This window comes from Lucilia cuprina, chromosome 2, assembly GCF_022045245.1.
Source record: "Lucilia cuprina isolate Lc7/37 chromosome 2, ASM2204524v1, whole genome shotgun sequence".
In the NCBI taxonomy this organism is placed as follows: Eukaryota; Metazoa; Arthropoda; class Insecta; order Diptera; family Calliphoridae; genus Lucilia; species Lucilia cuprina.
Window position 1 is genome coordinate 71,237,434 of NC_060950.1, and position 22,425 is coordinate 71,259,858.

At 31.2% G+C, this 22,425-nt stretch overlaps 1 protein-coding gene across 3 annotated transcripts in view; it reads right to left on the reverse strand.

Moving 5' to 3' along the window:
- Positions 1 to 287: 287 nt before the first annotated feature.
- LOC111679235 (serine-rich adhesin for platelets) overlaps positions 288 to 22,425 on the reverse strand; it is a 57,962-nt gene continuing 35,824 nt past the window's right edge. For 2 of the 3 annotated variants that reach the window (XM_046952789.1, XM_046952787.1), the window contains exons 3-14: positions 12,475 to 13,267; positions 12,192 to 12,353; positions 9,319 to 10,102; positions 7,671 to 9,208; positions 7,296 to 7,448; positions 5,802 to 7,203; positions 5,551 to 5,724; positions 5,183 to 5,484; positions 4,807 to 5,116; positions 4,163 to 4,492; positions 1,031 to 1,426; positions 288 to 748 (exon numbers count right to left, since the gene is read on the reverse strand). In XM_046952789.1, the coding sequence (XP_046808745.1) occupies positions 717 to 748; positions 1,031 to 1,426; positions 4,163 to 4,492; positions 4,807 to 5,116; positions 5,183 to 5,484; positions 5,551 to 5,724; positions 5,802 to 7,203; positions 7,296 to 7,448; positions 7,671 to 9,208; positions 9,319 to 10,102; positions 12,192 to 12,353; positions 12,475 to 13,267 (6,376 nt within the window). In that variant the 3' untranslated portion in view covers positions 288 to 716. The remainder of the gene's footprint in view (positions 749 to 1,030; positions 1,427 to 4,162; positions 4,493 to 4,806; positions 5,117 to 5,182; positions 5,485 to 5,550; positions 5,725 to 5,801; positions 7,204 to 7,295; positions 7,449 to 7,670; positions 9,209 to 9,318; positions 10,103 to 12,191; positions 12,354 to 12,474; positions 13,268 to 22,425) is intronic. The other variant, XM_023440774.2, reaches the window with a different exon arrangement.

Consider the following 22,425-nt stretch of genomic DNA (forward strand, 5'->3'; position numbering starts at 1 on the left):
TTTTGCGTATTGTTTTTAATTAATTTTGTAGAAAATTACTCAAAAAATTTAAAAATTTTAATTTTTTATAAACCTAATTTTTTTCAAAAGTGCATTTTGTTAAGGTAATTATTTATGAAATGTCAATTATTTATTTAAATTTCCAACTATTTTTGCATCGTTTTAAAAAAGTTATTTTTTTTTGCAGTTTTTATAACTCTTACTTTTAATTAAAAATGCATTGTATTTTTTATTTTCCTTTTTAACATAATTTTTAAAATGTTTCTCTTTTTTTCGTTAGTTTTTAAAGCAAAACTTTGAGTACTGCGTTGCAGATATACATTTTATTTTGCCATTAATTGATTTACTTCACTAAATTTAATTTATGTACTTTAATTTAAATAAATGCTAACGCTGTGTTTATATGTTTTTGTGTGTTGAGTATATGTATACGAATAGTAATTTTATTATTATTATTATTAAATAAAAAGGAAATAAAAAATTAAAACGGACTATTGCACCTTATTGTAACGTAGTATGTTGAAGTTGATACAGGCATATACAATATATGACATAAATACACACACACATACATGTATGTATGTATAATCTGCATAATACCGTAGATGTTTGTATTAAAGTTGATTTTGAATGCATCGTATTAGGTTAAAGTTGAATGCGCGTCAGCGTTGTCGGAATTAAATGTTGACACATTAGAGTAAAAATACATTTTAGGGTCACCTTGCAGAGTTGCTACCAAAAAAATCCTCTACAATAAATTTGATAAAGAAAAACATAACGTTTATAATTTGTAGTTTTAAAGCATATTTTATTATTCGATTTAATCAGCTTTTAACTTAAAGGTTACGCCATTTATTTTCAAAAACCTATTAAACTTGGCCAATTAAATTCACATTCATATCTTAAACTCTTTAAGTTAAAAACTGTCTCGTCGTTCCTTTTTACTAGGAAAATGTATATTTTTCAAATAAATAATCTCTAGAAAAAATCTTAATGTTTTTGCATTTAGAAATATGCTATGAATACTTACGTGGATCAAAACTAAAACCCATTGTTGGATCTGGTGGTGTATTTAACAAAGCATTATTAATGTTACTACCTCCACTGCCATTTCCAGCGCTACTTGCTGCAACTATTGAATTATTGGAAACATTGCCACTACTTATTGATGTTTGTGGTTGCTGCTGTTGTGTCATGGCCATAGAATTCGTACTATTCGTACCCAACATAGGTCCCTGAGAAGTTTGTGGTCCATGTGGACTTTGAGGAGTAGCGACCCTTAAACCGCTGGGTATTCCACCTCCTCCCGAACCATTTCCGCCTCCTGGAACACCATTTCCACCCGAATTTGCAGCTGCAGCAGCTCGACCACTTACAACAGCTCGTAGTTCTTGTTTAACATAATCTGAAGAGGCGGGATTACCAGCTAAAATCAGATTTAAATTAATAAAGAAATGTTATTTTTTTATTTATATGATGTATTGCAAGGACATGTAGCATATTGATAATATGATTTTACATATAAGTATTATTTACATTAATGGGATTTTTTATTAATATTGCAGTAAGGGAGACCAACACATCAATAACAGTTTTTTTTATTAATTTATATGTATGTGTGAAATATTTTACAAAATTAATAATTGATTTGAGTGCTAATTGGAATTAATTTGATAATAGAAGGACGGTGCATAACGGAAAAATAAATATAAAATATTTAAATGTATGTATATAAAACTGTAAATATAAAAATAAAATTGGCGCTACATATGGGTAATTTCGTGTCAAGTGACCTAACTTTTAAAATCAATGTCTTCCGGTTAAGATGAAAATGGCAGCAAGGATTTAGAAAGTAGGTCAGATACAAATTTTAGATATCTAAATTCAAATTGACACATGGCTTCCTCTTAGCATTATTAGTAAACCCAAATCTTTAGGTGAAGGATATGGGATTAAATTAAAATTAATCATCGAAAGTTGTTTTTAAGTACTCAATTAGTTAATTTTGTTTGCTAGTTTAAGCGCCCTATGGAGGAGGTTTAAACTTGAGCAAGAAATGCAAAAGTATAAACAGTGTAAAAACATCAAAGGGAATTACCATCAGAATCAATTTATTTTTAGATTATATAATTTGATTATTAATTGGCATTTTATTGCAAGCTCAAAAACCCGCTCTAAGAGATTATTAGTCACCGGTCATCATTTTAATTAGTTTGGAGGTCACAATTTTATTAAAATCGGGCTTTTTAAAGTTTTAAAAGAGTACACTTTAGCCGGTTTAGTTGAAGTCGTAGTCTGATTTCAATGAAGTTTAGTGGAAATATTTCCTGACTTTGCAGAATATGTCTTCTAAATTTTTTAGTTTAATCATTATTCTGAACTGTGGCCCTTTCTGTAACGAAATTGTATTAACATGTATATCTCGTCTGTTTTTCTTTTTTTCTAGTTAATATGCAATTTTTATCTAAGGTACATACATACATATTTAGTATCTCAATATTTGTTTTTTTTTTATTTTATGAATAAATACAAAAGACAGGTTTCATGCGATGCCAATCCGTAAAACACAAAATTTCTTAAGACTTAAAAATATATCATATGTATATGAATGTATGTATTTGGGATGTAACGAAATTTAAAAAGATAGTTTAAATGGACTTGTGGTGGATGTGTGTAAAAATCAAGTGTAAAAGTAATACCTCGTAATAAATATCGTTATATATATGTACAAGTGGAAAATTATCAAAATATTTTGAAAATAAAGAAGCAACTTCTTAACAGATCTGAAATTTCTACAATCAATTGTTTGTGTTACGAAAATTTAATCTAATTGGTCTCGTTGCTTTTAAGAATTTTACAGAAATTTTATTCTACGCATTCCAAAATATTTCCATTAAATAATTTTCATTAAATTTCTATAAAATTCTTGGTAAGGAATTATATAAAGCAAAAATATTATAGATTTCTTGCCTGACATGTAGTCTACTGGCGCTAATTTCAAATCAAAAGCAAACAAATTTACATTAATAATAAACTTGTTGGTTTAAGATATTTTAACATTTAAATGCATGACATTTTAGATGAAAATACATATTTATTCTTAAATATCCATCTTTGACACTATGATATTATGTTAACCTGGAGTGATCTGATTAGAACTTTTTTTCTCTTAACAAAGTATGTTGATTTTGATCCATTGTACAGACATACATATATTTATATATGTACATATATTAGAAGTGCTAAAAATATCGATTTTGTTTGGATGGATTTTATTTTATTTATAATTGTCTAAAACATACTCATGTAAAGTTATAACCCAATGGGATAACGTACGCTAGTGCCAGAAATCGACTTTCTGACTTATTCAAAAATATGCCATTTATATTTCTAATATTTCCACATTTCCCAAATTTCATTTCAAACAAAACATTAATTTCGAGTGAAAAATAAAAATGTTAGTCATTTTCTTAACACAAACATTGCTAAACGACTTTTTGTAATTGATTGCCGGTCGATCGACCCCAGTTAATTTTTGATACTAACGAACAAAATGAGACCCATCCAAGCAAAATGCATATCTTTTGGGAACCTTGTATGAAGGGAATAAAATTGTCCGACAGGCCCTATAGAATTGTTTTTTGGTTCTTAATCTACCTATTGCCTAAAATTATACTGAAAGGATAACGTTAAGAGATTCCAACGCCTCGAAGGGTAAAAACAAATCGATTTTTCAGTTTTTGCTAAATTTTTTTCAATATAATATTTTTTATTTTATTGCAAATTAATTAAACTTAATGTGCGCAGAATAAGCATATCAAACATATATAAAACACTAAAATTGATTGAACAATTGAAAAGAACAATTCTAGAGGGGGCCGGGCCAAATTCGCTTATGCCCGAATTCAGAACAAAGAAAAGAAAACAATGTTTATAATTTTGTATAAAAACTACTCAGTTTTTGTTAGTGTTTTTCATACAAATTTTAAATATTGTGCTACATTCTTTCCTTATAAATACGGACCTAAGTTTTTTTTTTTGAGCACTCTAATGTACATATATAACAAACATACATACAATAGTTTTAAAGTACTATTTATTTCAGTATATTGTATTTTTTTATTCAATTAATGTTACGATTTTGTATTTAATCTCCGCTTACCGGTCTGCATGATGCGACCATAAAAATCATTTGTTAATGATGATAGTGTTGACGACAATGGTGATTGTTGTGATGATGTAGAAGTTGTTGAATTATTAGAAGATTGATGTAAATTGGAAAACATCATACTACTAGAAGTTGTAGTAAAACCGTTTACATTGACATGTGGACTTGTGCTGCCAACAGCAGTGTTATCATGACCACCACTACTGCCATTGTTTTGATGAAGATGATTTGAATGCTGATGTTGGTGATGGTGGTGCAGATGACTGTTATTATTGTTGTGAGTGTGATTCTGGTTGTGATTTGTACCAAAAGAACGTGGAGATCCTAGGTATATTATCGATTTTACACTGATTAAAATTCAAATTTCTATATGTTTAAATTGAAAGACTTATTAAAGACCTTAAACATTTTTCCTATTTCGACAAATTAAAAATTTTGCAAGTAAATTGTTTAATTTAAATTTATATTTAAAGTGATGAAAATAATTTGAATTAATGCCTATCTATATGTTTTTAAATCATTTAACCTTTAAATGTTGGAACATTTCAAAAATCATTGAATATTCAATATAATGATTTACATATTAGATCGTACAAAAAAAATATTTTGGAAACATCTTAAGGGGTATAAAATCATACCTGGTAAGTGTTGCGAAGCTTGCGGCATACTTGTTTGCCGTTGCATACGTTGCATTTGCTGCTGCTGATTTTGTTGCTGTTGAAAAACACTGCCAGTACTATATGGAGACTGTGGCGATGGTGAATTCGGTGTTGTGTTTGCAAATCCACCACCATCATTAGTTTGAAATGAATTTTGACGTTGCAACCCAGTAGCTGCCGGTCCTTGGGGACCCGATGTAACACCTGGGCCTGTCGTCATCGCTCCACTCGGCGAATTAATATTCCGTCCTCGTTGTTGGTATTGGCGGGCATTGTAAGGACTTACTCCCTTAAAATTAATATGAAAGAGGTTATTATTTATAAAAAAGTTTTTCCCATAAAGTTTTTAAGCTACCTGTAATTGGGCACTTAGCATTGGGTTATGCTGTTGCAGTGAATGAGCTCTTTGTTGTGGATTTACTGGAGCCTGTGCTGGCCACTGTTGTGGCGATGCATTGGGTGCGATACCTGGTGAAGGTATGTTAGCATTTGAGGGAGTATTAGGACCTTGGTTGCCGAAATGCGGTTGTCTAGGTGATAATTGGGCGGCGTTACTATTCTGGAATGCCATTTGCGCTTGTTGTGCAGTTGCTTGCTGCGATAATTGTTGCTGAGGTGATAAACGTTGTCCACTTTGAGAATACTGTGGTCCATAGCCTAGAATTTAAATTAAATCATATTATATAAACTTTCAAAATAAATATCCAATTGCAACAACGTTACCTGTATTAGATTGAGGACTAAAATTAGCATTTCTTTGGCCCGGACTTAATTGTTGTTGCAGCATAGTTTGGGCGAAATTCGGACTTAGTTGTGAGTCGGGAGGCATATTTGTGCGTGACAATGTTACATTAGGAGCGACGGTATTGAGCAGAGTACCAATGTTCGGATTTAAGCCTGAAGAGATCGCATAAAATAACAAAATTAAATTTTTGGATTTAAAAGAAAATAGTTATACAAATATAAAAACTTACACAATTGGTCGTTGCGAGCTGTTGCATTCTCTGGCACTAACATGTGTTGTTTTTGCTGCTGCTGCAACAAGCGTTCCTTTTGCTGTTGGACAATTTGTTGCTGAGCCAATGTGCGATATCGTTGTGTTGCAGACATACTTCCACCAGGTGTTGCAACAGCATTCATTGCAGGTGCTCTACCCCTTGTTGGATAATTGGGAGGTGGTCTTTGGAAATTTTGATTTGCTCTCATGTTTTCCAACATTTGCTGCATGCGCATCACTTGCATTTGTTGTTGTTGCTGTAATTGCTGTGGAGTCATACTATTTGTATTCCCTCCGGCTCCTGGAATCCCACTACCCGGATATGCAGGAGGCTGCAGCTGTGAATGTTGTTGTTGTTGCTGCATTTGTTGATGTAACATTTGTTGGGCGGTTTGAGAACTAATAATGGCATTGGGACCATTTCTAAATGCTGATGTTTCTACCATGAGAGATTTTTGTATTTCGCTTATGGCCAACCGTTCATTAATTTGTTGAGGTGTCAAACCGGTTGGGGTAGAGGGTGCAAACGACTGATCATCAGAAACGTAGTCCATAACACTGTCAAGTATTTTGGAAAGTTCGGTATCACCATCGCCCAAACCTGCCAGTGGGGTACCAGTTGTTGCACTTGATGTTGAGGTAGATGTTGTTGAAGGGGCCGTTGTGTTTAATGGAGGGGTGGCAAACGGATGATCCACCGTTGATGATGAAGTAGAAAATTCCATTTGTCCATGAGTTTGCTGGTGCGATTGTGGTGGTCGTTGTAAATTTGTCCCACCTGGTATGGGATCCAAACCTTGCTGCTGTTGTTGTTGCTGTTGAGTGAGGTAGACGTCTGAAGTATGCTGTTGTTGAAGCTTATGTTGTCCTCTTCCTCGTCCGGGACCACCCGAAGCACCAGACCCCGCCATTGTAGTTATTGCTGAACTTTTATTAGCCATGGATGACAGACCACTACTAACATTACTACTGCACGAAGACGCGGCGCTTAGACCACTTAAAGTTGAGGAAACACGACCAACGGCAACTGGTACTTTATCAGGAATTATCTTGATACCAGTGGGCATATTCATGCTTATATTCTTTGGAGGATTTCTTAATAGGCGCGCCAACATCTTATTGTTTTCACATAATTTCGAGGGGCGATCATCGCTTCTTTTGGCAGAAAGACCATCATCAGGGTCATTCAAAGAACGTTTGCGTGTCATTGCAGGGTCACCTTGATGTTTAAGAATGCGTCTCAAATCTTCAGGAGACAAATTGTTCGGATTACTATGCGCACCACTATGAGATCCATGTGGTTCATCTTTGACGCGAACCATATCACCAGAACGCCCCATAGATGGACCACCTTTTTCATCATCTTCTGATTTAAGTAACTGAAATAAAAATTGTACAATTATTGTATTGCTTTTGTCGTATGAAGCTGCAAATATTTAATTTCATTTTGTGAATTATTTATAAATCTTACCGATAATAGCATGGGATTACTGGAATTCGACTTTTGTATATTAAACATGCGCGAAGTTCCCATACCTCCATGGCCAATAGGGCCTTGCCCCATTTTGAACATTCCAGGCATATTGGACTGTAAACTGTCCTTGTCCTCTTCTTGTTTGTAAAACTAAAAGATTCAATACGTGTAATCTCTACATTATTTATAGGTTTCTAAAGTATTTTTAAAGAGTATTATTTAAAAAAAAACTAATTTCCAAAATCATTTATATTTAGCCGTCAAAAATTAATGGGCAGCAAAATTTATTTTCAACTTGCATATGTTATTTACTTTAGTTTAATTAAATTAAATACTCAAAATCTAAATATTTTAAATTTAAATAAAGTTTACCTTAGTATCATCACCATCTGTCCCAAGTAGAGAATTTGTGGCTTTATTGGTGAGTAAGTGTCTTAACCGCTCCGATTCAGTAGGTGGTTTTTGGGTTGTATTATGTTGTTGGGGTTGAGCTTGTTGTTGTTGATTTGTTGGTAATAAGGGCCCACCTCCGCTGCCCAATAATTGATTACCTCCACTATTTGATGTATTTCCCGTCATGCTTACACCACTAACACTTGGCATATTGCTGTTGCCGTTATTATTGTTTAAACTTTCCTTATCCACTTTCTCACTATTACTTTCAAATGCCGGAAAACCAAAACCAAATGGTCCAGGCCCACCGCTTACGGCAGGTCCTGTTTGACTCGCATTTGACTGAGGAGAAGGCAAACTAGCCGCTGAATGCGATGATAACTGGTAAGGAGTAGAGGGCGAAGGACACACAGCCGGACTAAAACCATGCCCCGCTGAAGGAGGTCTTGGTGTACTAACAGGCGTGGTCACTGAAGCTCGGGAATTTGGTCTTGAATCATTCCATGCCGAGACGGATGGATCAATTTCAAATGAGGAATGTGGCAAGTCTAAATCAAATTCATTACTATAAAATGATGGACCTTCATGGCCAGCAGGAGAAGCTGTAAATGAATTAACTAACGAAGAATTATTAGAAGCAACCCCTGATGTAGCAGCAGTTGTGTACGCAGCTCTTTGTGAGCTTATACCAGAGCCGTTATTAACTGTAACCGGACCTCCTCCACCCGGAACACCAACACCACCACCAGTACCATTAATAACTGCCGATGTCATTAGAGGACCACCCACATTTGTAGTCTGAGTTGTATGTGGAGGCATACCTCCGCCACCAACCAATCCCCCTAAACCTGAGACATTAACCAGTGGTGAAGAAACTGAGTTGTTGTTGACAAACGAGTCCATAGATAAATTAGAAACTAACGAGGATACCAAAGAAGATCCGGGAGACATCGCAGCCATCCCTGTGGATAACAATCCGCTGTTACCTGACATCATACCGGTATTATTACTATTCATATCACTTTCTGTGTTTAACAACGTTTGTACCGACATGATAAAGTCACTTTCTCCAGGTGTATGATTAATAAATAATCTTGAATTTGCCTTCACATGTACATAAACATCCGGTGCTCCCAAACGCAAACGAAATGGTTTAGATGTAACATTCGATATAGGTGGATTAATACCTACTCCACTTCCGGGTGACTGCGAGGCATTTAAAGCATTAAGGCCGGCGGTGGAATCTTGTATATCACGTAAATGCGTCTTTAGAGCGGATAAATCCTGAGGATGACACAAATCTTGTAGCAACCGACCCGACCATTGCGATAGATGCATTTTAAAGGGTTCCCTTAATGTAGTTGCATCCAATGTTATAATTTTACCATGAATGTCTAATTTAAAGGTTACTTGTTCGATAGTGGGATGTTGAACATGCTGTTGAATGTTCATCTCCAGCGGTGATTCATCTTCGGGCCTTGTTATAAGACACAAAACCGAGGTCGAATCACCATCGTCTAAAAAAATATCAATTACTTAAATTAATAACAAAAAAATTAAATAGACTTAAAGCAAAGCAAACTGCCAGATTATTGTGCATAAGTTTTAAATCTTTTTTATTACATACCTTTAACTGGAGCAGCCATTAAAACAACTTCTTCATATTTTGGTTTCTGGTCCATTGAATTACTATTATCATTATTTGTGGTCGTAGAAGAACCTGAGGTTTGTGTTGATGAACGTATGTCTTTGACTAGCATTCGAACTTTGGTCGAATTGCTACGCTCCGCTTTACTGCAGTTACTAGTATGATCTTCCGGTTCACCTCCAAGACCCCATGCTGAATTAACATCATGCATGTTTCCATTACCACTTCCACTGCTGCCATTGCCTCCACCCAAAGAAGATGACGACATATTACTTATTATAGGATCTAATTTGGCATGATCTCCTGGATATAGATACATATACAATGGTTGACGATATAACTCTTGTTTTTCATAACCAATCAGTTCTCGTATATTCTGCGTACACGATTCAATAATTCCTGCTGAATTAACCTGCAGCAGAACCCAACCTACCGATGAAATGTAATGTTCCAATGCCTCAAAATAAGCCGAAATTTCAGGCACTTGTCCGTTTAGCAATGATGGTTCTGGCAGTGGTGGTTCTGTTGATGACACTTCACCTTGTTGAACCGGATGTATTGAACAGTTATCAGTAGCACAACGAGTGCAACGTGTTGAGGTGTTTTGGTTATTACTGTTATTATTGGTAATCGTACCATTGCCCGAGGTCGCCGTTGATAAAGATGTTGTAGTTGATGGGGATGTTGTAGTTCCTGTCGATGCTGGTGTTGACGATGAAGAAGAAATATCACGACTTTGGCCTCTGTCACAAATATCACGATACTATAAAGAGAAACAAATTGAAAAATGTAATTTATTGTTTTAAAAACTAATCATAGAGATAATAGTGGGTGCATCCTATTACTGATGCCAACAATATAAGGCTTTAAATTTATCTACAAGGAGCGATAGTAGTATTAATATTTATTTATTTTTAATTTACAAGTTCAAAACACGTTAAAACATTTGGAGAAAACATTACATAGATCATTCAAATTTGTTTAATCCGATAGTTTTTTCTTTAGGCATAAATACATATAGCAGAAAATAAGCAGAATGGAGACAGATTTGATTTACATATTAATGTATTTTAAAAAAATGTAATAGAAGTAAAAGTTTTTATGTACTTTATCTAAATTTACTTTTTTCTAAAGTATTATTTGCTGAAAATGAAGGTACGGGTATTTCAAAATGAAAGACTAACGAAGTAATCGAATTTAACAATGCGCTTACTACAAGACTGGCGTAATCCGAAATCGGTAGTAGAAAATATGTTTGTCTAATAATAAAGTATTTCATATAGTTTTATCTTTTATCTATTTGTGAGAGCTATGTTTTCACGTATATTTGATAAATACAAATTTAGTTTCAGTTCAGATAAAACATATTAACACCTACGTTCACGTTTTATTTTTCAAATTCCGTAATCTGTTTAAAAATTAATTAAAAAATAATAAAATATTTACAATATTTAATTCTTTCACCCATACGGCGTGAAAGCGTTATTTTGAGTCCACAGCTACAGTAAATGGTTATTTCCAAAGAAAAATACGTTATTTTTTAGAATTTGAAGTCACTACATGCTAAAAAGAATAATATCCTGCGATATCCTTTGAAAACACTTTTTCTATTTTTCATCAAAAATCATCGATATATGTCAAAAAGAAAGTGTGTGGTGAAATCATATCCAAAAAATGTCTAGCTGTTTAGTTTTGTGCCGTTTTACTAAAAACGAAGTTTTTGTACGAATTGTTCAGTTCACAATCGGTGGCGTATTGTTTTATGTCTTAATATTTTTATGTTTAGTTTTCGAAACAATAAGCAAATTACTGGATACATGCGAGAAAACAACAAACAACTGCTAGTTTTCAACAATAATTTGAATAAAATTTTATACATATTCAAGTTGTTTGCCGAATAAATGACTTTTGATTAAAGACATTTCGCGAAATTTCTTATTTAGTGTATAGGGTAATTCCACAGACATTTCGATCACTTCAAATTTTCATCCCTTTCGATTTAGTTATAAATCGAAGCATACATTCTACTCTCAATTAAACTTAAACTAATGCATCTCGGGTATTTTTGTTCAAAATTAGAAATGTTGAAAAAAAATTGACGTATGACCTCCAATTATATATGACATGATTTCAGATATTATTCACCATCATATTTATAACATTAATTTTTAATTCGGCATTAAAACCTTAATATACTAGACTATAAATGTGTTAAAATGTATAAAAAGCACTAAAATTGTAAATGCAGATAAATAAAAACTCCTATAACTTCCAAGCACATTGAGATCCCATTCTAAAACTTTTACTTAGCAATAACAAAAAGTTTGTCTATTTGTCATAAACAAAATAAGAAAAACAAAATATCCTTTTTTAAGATATTCAAGGATAATGGACATTTTGTTAAAATCGGATAACCAGTTCCAAAGTTATTCAGTCATTATCATTTCTAATTTTGAACAAAAACACCCGAGATGCCCTAGTTTAGAGACCCATAAATTATGAAACAAATGAGTTAAGGATCTAATTTATAGATTAAGATTAAGGAGTAGAATATTTGCTCCTGATTTGAAAAAAATCGAAGAGGACAAAAATTTAAAACATAATTTTTTGGTCGATTTATTTTGAAATTACTCTTTAGTATCCCGATATCAAATCTAATGCAAAAAAAAAAACTCTTAAAAAATTAGAAGTGTTTAAATTTTTCTTTAAACATATTACGTGAGCATTTCTATTTCAATTTCATTAAGAATTAATACGGTTGAATTTTTATCGACAGCTAAAAATATTGACAGTTATAAAAATAGAGAGTAGATAAGACAAATTATTTAAATATATACATACAATACACTTACCGTTTTTACAACTTGATTTAGTATAGCCGCCTTATCCGGTTTCGTTGAGGACATATCACCTCGCTTATTAAGTTGCAAAAACTCTGAGAGTTGCTCGATATAATTGTTTTCCAACTCGCGACGTCGCTTCTCATTGTTGCATTTATTTATTTGAGATTGAGGCTAAAAAATATTTTTATTAAAATGAAGTACTTGCATTAAAAATACTTTATTTTACTTAAAGTATTTATGAAAATAATTAAGCTTACTTTCAAGGCATTTTAAAATTTGAAAAACAACTTACCAAATTAGCTTTGGAATCGTTTTTCCTTCGAATTTTTCGATTCGACGACGTCGTTGTATTGGTTGAGATCGGTGATGCCACCGCATTCATATTGGCAGAACGTTGTAAAGCGGCAGCTATGTTGGCAGCTGTTGTAGCAGCTTTGTGCAATGAAGGGTGCTGTTGTTGATGATGTTGCAAATGCAAAGGCAACAAATTGTTGCTATTATTAAGCAATGAATGGTTATTGTTTAAAAATACGTTATGTTGCTGTTGTTGTTGATGGTGCTGATGTAAAGCAGAAAATCTGGCCAAAAGCACATTTGCAGCTGCCGTTGGTGAAACGCTGTTTATGGAATCCGTTGTTGTTGTATTGGTTCTATGGTTGGCAATAATTGATGATGTTGTAGCAGCCCCTCCACCGCCTCCCGCGCTGCCAACACTACCTATAGTGGTGGGGAGGGGTACAACACCAGCTGAGGTTGGAACTACCGGTGCCAGCCCTAACACTGATGACCCAGCGTTTGAAACCGATACAGCAGCTGTTGCTGCAGTCGGCGATGAACGCGGCAGCTTGCAAATATTGTTAATCGCAGCTGAACTAAATTCTGTTGCTGGCGTTGTATTCGTTGGTGGCGATGTGTGAGCTGAAATTGTCGTTGTTGTAGCTGTTGCAGATAGCGTCGAATTTGTTGTAAAATTATTTGTAATATTTGTTGTGAAGTTATTTTCTGTTTGAGTTGTACTTGTTGATGATTTTGTTGCTGTTGATAATGTTGATGCCCAACGGTTTGGTAAATCAGATGGGCCAAGCCTGTAATCAAACAAAATAGATTAATTACTTTTTAAATTTTAAATAAAAAAGTATCAGTTCATACATTTATACAGACATAGCGTGTTATCGGGATCTAATTTTTTCCCTAACTAATATCATCTTAAGTATATTTAATATCATCTAATATCATATCATGTCTAATATCATATCATGTCTAATATCATCTTAAGTATATTTTATAAATTGTTTTAATTTACGACATTAAAAAATTAAAAAAAAAAAAAAACAAAATATAATGTATATGAGCAAAATAAAAAATTGTTTAAAATTAGATACAATACATACATATAGATTTGTTTAATTGATTAACTATTGAATCATTATGAATCAGTACGAGTAAATATCAAATGACTATATTTAAAATACATTAATTTACAATACAAAGCATCAAAGATTTTTTCGAAAATTTCATATAATTTATCAGATCATATTTTATGAACATAATGTCTCTCGAGATAAAAAAAAATTATATATCCCAACAAAACTTTAATTTCTATTATAAAGAAAGGCCATTCTTAATGCCTTATTAAAAAAATATTCGAAATTTTAAAGAACAATGAGAGATTTTTATACAAAAATCATGCGAATATTTATCAAATGTAAACTATTGATTAAAATGGTGAAATGTAGTTTACGTTTAAGCACAATATCAACCATTTTATTTACCACAGGTAACTAGTTAGTTGAAAATGCGGTAATAAAACTAGTGAAAGGTTCAAATTGGCACTTTTCGTACTGAAGGGTATTAAAATTACGGTAAGGATACAAATTCTCTTATTTAATTTTAAATAAAAATGCAAGTTTTTGGACCTGAAAACACAAAATTGTATTTGATTAATTTTTGACATTGATAAATTTAACAGTAGTTTCATTTTTCTTAATGCCTAAGCACAAAACTTTAAACTTCAATTGGAGATAAGAAAAATAAAAAATTAACTGCTTTCAATGTAGTTGTACTTAACACCAAACAAATTGGTATATTACAAGATAAGTTATACTATTAAATGATATTAAATGGATGTACAAATCTACAATTTTTTTTATTTTTTGAGAGTTATATCAAAATTTAGGTTTTTAATATTTTATTAAATAAATTTAAAACAGAAATTAGTTTCTTATTCGAATAAAGGCTAAGTTTCTAACCAAATAGATTTCGGTAAATAACGAAATATTAGGCTAAGGGTTTAAATTAACTTAAGCAATCTATACTCATCTAAATTATACATAGTACATTATTTTGAAGCATTATATGACTTCAGTTATACAAATGAGAAAATAATTAAAAAAAATATATTTTTAGTGTTAGTCTGACGCTTTGTAATTTTTAATAATGACAAATAATACATTGAATCATACGCAAAATCAAAACAAATAAAAAGCGAATATTTTTGCAAACACAAAAGAATAAAAAATATCAACACGCAAAAAAAAAAAAACAAATATATAAATAAGCAAAAATTTGAAATACACTTGAACGTGAGTGAAACAATATTCATGACCCACTTTACATCGCTTTTTCTTTCATCCATGACCTAGATTTGCAATGAGGCAGTCAGTATAAGCAATAGCAACAATAACAGCAATAATAACAATAATAGTAGTTGTTGTATGTCGGCCGTTAATAAAAAATAAACACTAAATCGTAGTCATTGGAGTACATGTATGTATTAGCTTTAGCAAACTTTTTTTATAATTTGAGAGGTGTTTTATTTTTATATTTTAACTATGAATTTGAATTAACATTTGCGGAGTAGACAGCAAATGTATTTAAAAAAACAAATATGTATTTACTGACGCACCATCTACGGGAACGTTGGAATTTTTACTTTAATTTCAACTGAAACAAAAACATGTCATACATGTGCAATTACTAATAAATAATTAGTCAAGTGAAAATAAAAGTATGTTTCATAATAATGTTTGTGTATATAAATCTGATATTAATAAATGCAGTTCTCTTGTCCCCTGCCTTTGGTGGACTTATTATAACATTATTATTGGGTAAAATATCATTAAATTGCCGAGCCGGATCGAACGCGATATTTGGCCTATTTTGCAATAATTGATCGATTTTGAAAATTTGATATCTAATTTTCTATTTTCTTAATAGCCATGCACTGAACACATACATTTTTTCCGTAGGGCAAACGAATTTTATTTTGCGAAACTTGTATAAATTGTTTCGTGAATAAATACGTATGAATATAATATTACAATTTTTTACCCTTACCATCTCATCCGTGTGTAACACGGACAAATATTAATCTGAGATCCAACAAAGTATGAATGTCGAGAGTTTTAACGTGAGCACCTGCCTTGACGGCCTTATCTCACTGTGGTCTTTTTCATCTACTCGGTAGACTTGAGAACGGTTTACCATCGCTCCTTTATTTTTCAATGAAGAACTCAGGTGACAATTTTTGTACATTGGCTTTAACCGGTCCATGCACAAGTACTTTGCTGGAATACTAGAGCTATCTAATCTCTGACCATTGGATGGCCTCTGTTGATTCGGCAACAGCACATAGAGATGTAACCGGTGGACCGAAGTAGGATCTATCAATAAGCCGAAGACATTGTTCTTACTCACAGGTACACACTGTGATAATTCTGATATGAACAGAGTATACTCTGAACATATCTGGACAAGGAAGGAAAATTCAATGATATCTTTTGTATATGATACCTTTCATCCATCATCATACAACCCAGCACACATATCATTCATACGACACATTTATTATAAGTAGACGGGTGGGTGAGGCCCGCCGTACCCCACATTCATCCCGTACCATATAAATTAATACCAACTCATTTCCAACGCTTAGTACCACAGCCACTCCTCTGTGGGGTATCTGTTGTTTCGAAACAGCACCCAAACTGTAGACTATAACCAATTTTTTAGTCCCGGTCAGACTAGAGGTATTGGCCCCCTCTTTATACCACGGGATTGTAATAACACCAAGGCGGAGGCTTCACCAAGGTAACATGCCCCCGGAGGAATCCAACAAAGTATGTGTATATATATATATATATATAAATATACAGGCAAATCCCGGTATAACGAACCTCACTTTAACGAAAATCCGATATAACGAACAGCCAAATTTTTAACATTAACTTGTATAGCGAACAAAATGATATAAACTATAATTTAATCCTTATATCCTTAATCCTTAGATGTGAATTTAATGATAACTTCAGCCGGACCTATTAAATTAATAGAATTTTACAGCAAAATTAAAAACCCTTTAAATGTTCAAAATTAAAAAACCTCTGCGTTGTTCGTAGTTATGTGAAATAAAATTTGGAGTAACAATTTCATATATTAAATTGAATGCTGTTATACCCATTAAATAAAGAAATTTACTACAAAAATAATCCGATATAACGAAAAGGCCTGACATTATATCAATCGTTATACCGGGACTGACATTATATCATTTGTTATACCGGGACTGACATTATATCAATCGTTATACCGGGATTTGATATATATGTGATGTTCCGAAAAATAGAGCCACCTCTTGTAAGTGTAAGGCTTGGAGCAAGAAATATGGAGTCATGTAAAAAAAATTCCGCTTTTGTAGTAGGAATCTCCTTAAAAAGTGCTATTTTTTATTCAGTATAGCATCATTAATTATAATTATAGGATATTTACAGTCCTATCTTAACTCAATCAGAAATAGTGACCATGTTCCAAATAAGAAAAAATAACCCCATACCATTATGTATCCGCCACTATGTTCAATGCTCTTTATAATACATTGGGGAGAAAACCCAGTGTTGGAACGTCTACGTACAGCTATACGGATCATATCAGAATAAAATAAATAGATTTTTTTTTACATCTGACCACAAGGTCAGATTTCAAATGTTTTTGAAAATTTTTATTTTTTCTTTCAGGATCTTTAAAGTACCAAATAATACTTTTCTACTAATTTTATCCTTTAAATTATTTTTATACATGAGAGATCTTACTATTAAGCTGGCGACATCTAAGTTATATTCCCTTTTAAGGTTACACGAAGCACAAAAAAGTGTCATTCTCTGCATGAGTCTGATTTTTTGAAAATGTACTGACAGGTACATAGATATGTAAAGTCTGAGGCTTACATTTTATATAATAAAAATAGAAATTCTAAAATTTTTACTAAAATATTTTTAAGAATTTGTTAGTCATTTTCTAAACTTTAATAATTAAACAGAATGTTTTAAATTATTTAATTCCTTGTGAATTTTTTATTTATTATTATTTTTTATAAATAAAAAGCTTAAAAAAAACACAATGTATTTTGATTTTGAATGACAAAATAAAATCGATATACGGGTTAAATATTTCGTATGTTTTTTCTGTTAAAAATTGTTTAACATTTTCATCATTCATCGTCATCACCAACATCCATGTTTTTGATCGAAATAAAAAAGGTTATCGCCCTTAATTCGCCTTGTTTTCTTTTTATAATTTAAGGTCTTAATTTCTCTTGTTGTTGGCCTCTAATGTAAAAAAACTCGTTTTTTATTTTCTCTTAAAATAAAAGCTTTTTACTTCTCCCTACATCCATGATACGTATGTAAATTTGTCTGTACGTATGTAGCAATCTATCCTGCTTTTTTCCTTATTTATTTGTGTGTAAGACTTTATTGTTGTTATTGTTATACAACAGACTTGTTGTTATTGTTAATTATATTGCATTCTTTCGATGTACATTCATACAGACAAATAAATGCATATGTATCTTATTTAGTATTGACGTCATATTTGTTCGTACATGTTACACAGAAAACAGCAGCAGAACAGAACATCCAAAAACGAATAAAAACCTAACCTAACGCAATGCAACGCAACAAACTCGAATCAAAACTTGCAATGCAACTTAAAAACAACAACACAAATACACTTACATTCTATGCACATAAAAAGAAGAACAAAAGCCAAAACAACCCAGAGCTTAAATAAAAACCAGTGACACATTTACTTCTCTCTACAGTACATACGTTTAGCTCATATCTGCACATACTGCGTACATACATATTTATATACATAAACACAAGCATGCATATCGTGTATTTACTTTCAGACATGCATACATATATAAGTTTTACAACGATTAGCAATGAATACAATACAATATACCACACACATATACATATGTACATATGTACAAGCAAATAAAATAATTAATATGTACATAATAAAATGTAATACATAATACATACAATGTAATATTATTTGTAGAGCCCTTAAAAATAAAATATCTCATGAGCGTTTTTTTCACCTTACAAGTCCTGCTGTCCAAAATGTCCAAAGTTTTTCATCCAATTAGAGGAGGACAGAAATTAAAAATTTTCGCACAAAACCATTGAAAACAGAGTATCTCGTGTTTTTAACAATTTAAATTAACATAAAATGACAATGTATAACAATCCGCAATTTTTGTATAATATACATGCATATAGCAGGTCTATAGCCTATCTAATTAAAATGAAATGACTAGTCATTGAATTTGTTTCATAGCAGCCATTTAAAATCTTTTACATATATCAATAAATTTTTTATTGAAATTACTCCTATTTCAAAATGGGTCTAATGTATGTTTGTTTGTTTGTAATTATAAATAATTATAAAATGTATATTATAATTAATGAGCTTGTATATTTCCCTTATGCATAACTCTAGTTATTTATAACATTGCGTTAAATTCCTGGATTGAATTTTTTAAAACTACATTAAGATTTTCAATTGCCTTTAGAAAACAAAAAGTTTATTATAAACTTGGCCCGATTAAATTTTAAATTTTTTGGAAATTATTTAAATACACTTGCATACGTGGTTAAAAAAAAGTAAAGAAAATTAAGACTCATGAAATAAATAAATATATTAAGTGCAGTTTTGTTTCATTTTCTAAGCACTCCCTTTATCCGAAGAACACCAATAAATATACCCACCCCTCAATATTTTCATAGTGTTCATTATCGTATGTATGTGAACATGAACAATAAAAAGTGCATTATGCAAGTTAAAATTTGTAATGCGAAAAATTTTCATTTTACGTGTATTCCTTTTTTATATCTATGAGATTTAAATATTTTTGTTGAAAATGTGGTGCATAATATTCTTGAGGTAGGTTCACAAAAAGTACAAAGAGGGAAATATGTACCTTACAGTTTTAACATAAGGAATTTCTAAAATGCCTTTGTTCGTTATTTCTATTAAAATTATTAAATAATATAACTTTTACAAAAATATATATTTATTGCAAATAATATAGCAATATTATAGCGATTTATTAGAAATAACATACAGGGTTTTAAAAAACAATATTTTCTACAAGATAATGTAATAAAAATGCAAAACCGAAAATTTTTAATACAAAATATAAAAATCAAAAAATGTAACGAACCAAAAATATGTTTTTTAAGGAAATAAAGGATAGGTGTAAACGTAGTCTTAGTTATTAAATTCAAATTCATTTACATATTTAAAGCAATAATTGCAAAATTCTTAATAATAAGTTATTTATTTTTCTATTTTCACAAAAATAAGAAGTATAATAAGAAAGACTCTTTAATTCACAATACTTGTGAAATCAAATTAGTTTATATAAATTTCTACAGTTGTATTTGTATTTACATACATATGTATGTTTGTATATTGGTACATCAGACATGCCTTTAAATATAGCAAGGATTTAAATTAAAAATTACCAATGATCAGCACTTTCCGCTACTATACACGAATTTGCATGTTTTATCCTTTTTTAGGAAACGCGTGTAAAGTGACTGATTCCCATTCTCTATTAATGTTTCATAGCAGAGTTGCCAGGAATGCCGATTTTCAACCTTAAAAAAAGGACAAAGTGCGATTTGCAGATTTTCCTTAATAATATGGGAAATTAAGACGCCAATGAAAAAATAATAATTAGTCAGACTAACATCAACCAAAGAAAGCAAATTATTATGATACATACATCCTATTGTACTTGTATAATCATAAAGCATTCGGAAGTATTATTTAGGCTAATAATAATATCATATTCTAACCAAATTCAACACAATACGCTTCATCCTTATGACACTTTTCATTTCTTAATTTTTATCAAATTCACTGGTGAAAAACTACATCTAGTTGACCTTGCCCGAGTTTTTATTTATATGGAAATATTTGTAGTAAAAGTATTGTTGTATAAGCATTGCAGTAAATGAACGATATGTATTTTATTCCAGTCTTTTTATGAAACAAGGATATTCTCCTTTTTCATTTTATGTACATTGTATTTGATTGTTCAAAAACAACCGAAAAATACGGTCATTTGGTGCAAGAGCATTAAAATCGATGTACTTCTGGAGAGTTACTGCTAGTTCACACAGGGAAACTTTTTTGGGAAACTTGATTTTTGTGTGTGAGGGAAAGAGATAGAAATATCAACCATTAGTTTTTTAGTCTTTATATCTGATGTAACAAACATACATACATCCTCCTTTCAAACCAACTAAAGTATGACTTACATACTTTTTTGCTGGGAAATATTAGAGAAACTTGATCAATGAAGTAAAAAATAGAAAAACTGGTTAAGTTTTCATATTAATTATATTTGTTTAAGATGCTTTCGCAGTCCTTGCCATACAATACACTGAAAATGTATTGAATGGATTTAATTAATACATTTATAAGGATTTGATATCATTTAATTAATTGTTAAAAATAATAAAAATTTACTAAAAAATAACATAAGTTAATTGGAAATTTATCTAATGGTTCTTATTCCGTATTCTAAAGAAGATACAACCAAGATAAGAAATCAAATATTTACACGTTTTGAAATATTATTGATCTGGTATCGATCGCATGTACAATCAAATAGAAGCTAGTTGATATGAAGTATTATTTTTTCATTAGTTTCTTCAAGTATAAATCTTTTTTTCACTTGCCTAATAAGCCGGTTAATATAGTGGCAACTTCAACTTTATTGACAAAATAGCTCCTGCAGTTGCTGTTTATTGTTATTGCTTGAATAGGTCAGGAATGCTATTCTATTTATATTATTTCTGCAGCCTGTCTGGCTACATCTAGATGTACTTACATATGTATACAACATGTACAATAGAGGTGCTCAAAAACAAGAAGTTTATTATTTTCTCAAAATTACCTGGTGTACAATTTGAACCAAATCGGAGTGTAAGTTGACTATTAATATTTCTGCATTGTCAAGTACTATACATGAACTTCTAGTGTTATTATTAAATAAAAGTATCTACCTTTTTATTCATACATAGATACATACCGTCGTTGCTCTGACAATAACAAAAATCTGCGTTATTTTGTAATTTCGCAAACTATATTTGAAGTTATATATTTAAAGCCATTTTGATACCATAGTGCAAGTAGGGTGGGTAATGACTATTACAATTACATTTGAAGTAATTGTAATTGAAGTTTCGCCAGTTAAAATTACTTTTAATTGAAATTTTTCCAATTACAATTACTACTAATTCTAATTGAAGAATTTTCAGTACAATTACTTGTAAATGTTGTTCCTTATAATTACATGTTATTTTTTTGTATTACTTACCATAATTACAATTAAAAGTAATTTTATTTGGAAACTTCAATTGCAATTACAAGTAATTGTAATTGGCAAAATTTACAATTACAAATAATTGTAATTGGTTATATCATTACAAGTAATTGTAATTGACAATGTAGTGAATTACTTTGTGTAATCATTACCACCCATGCCTTCCATAGTGTAATAAATATACTCAGAATAATATCTATTTCATTAAATTATCTCCGAAATTGGGACCAGTAGTTTGATTACAAGGTTTACAAGCCCATTCGGGGGTTCAGTGGTTATGTTGGCGAATTATTTTCAGTCTCTGTATGTACGTATACGTGTTTCAATTCGAAAATATCAAAAATCCCTAAATTTGCTAAAAAAAAAAATATCAGGAAATTAAAAAAAATCTTTTATAAACAACAGTTTTTGTACGATGTTATTTTTTACTTAATATACCTATAAGTTCTCAAAATTATATCTGCATGAATACTTAATAACTAACATTAATTTATAAAAATCTTTCACTAGACTAAGGGCCAATATCTCATCCTTTGGTTTTAGATATATTGTCGGTTA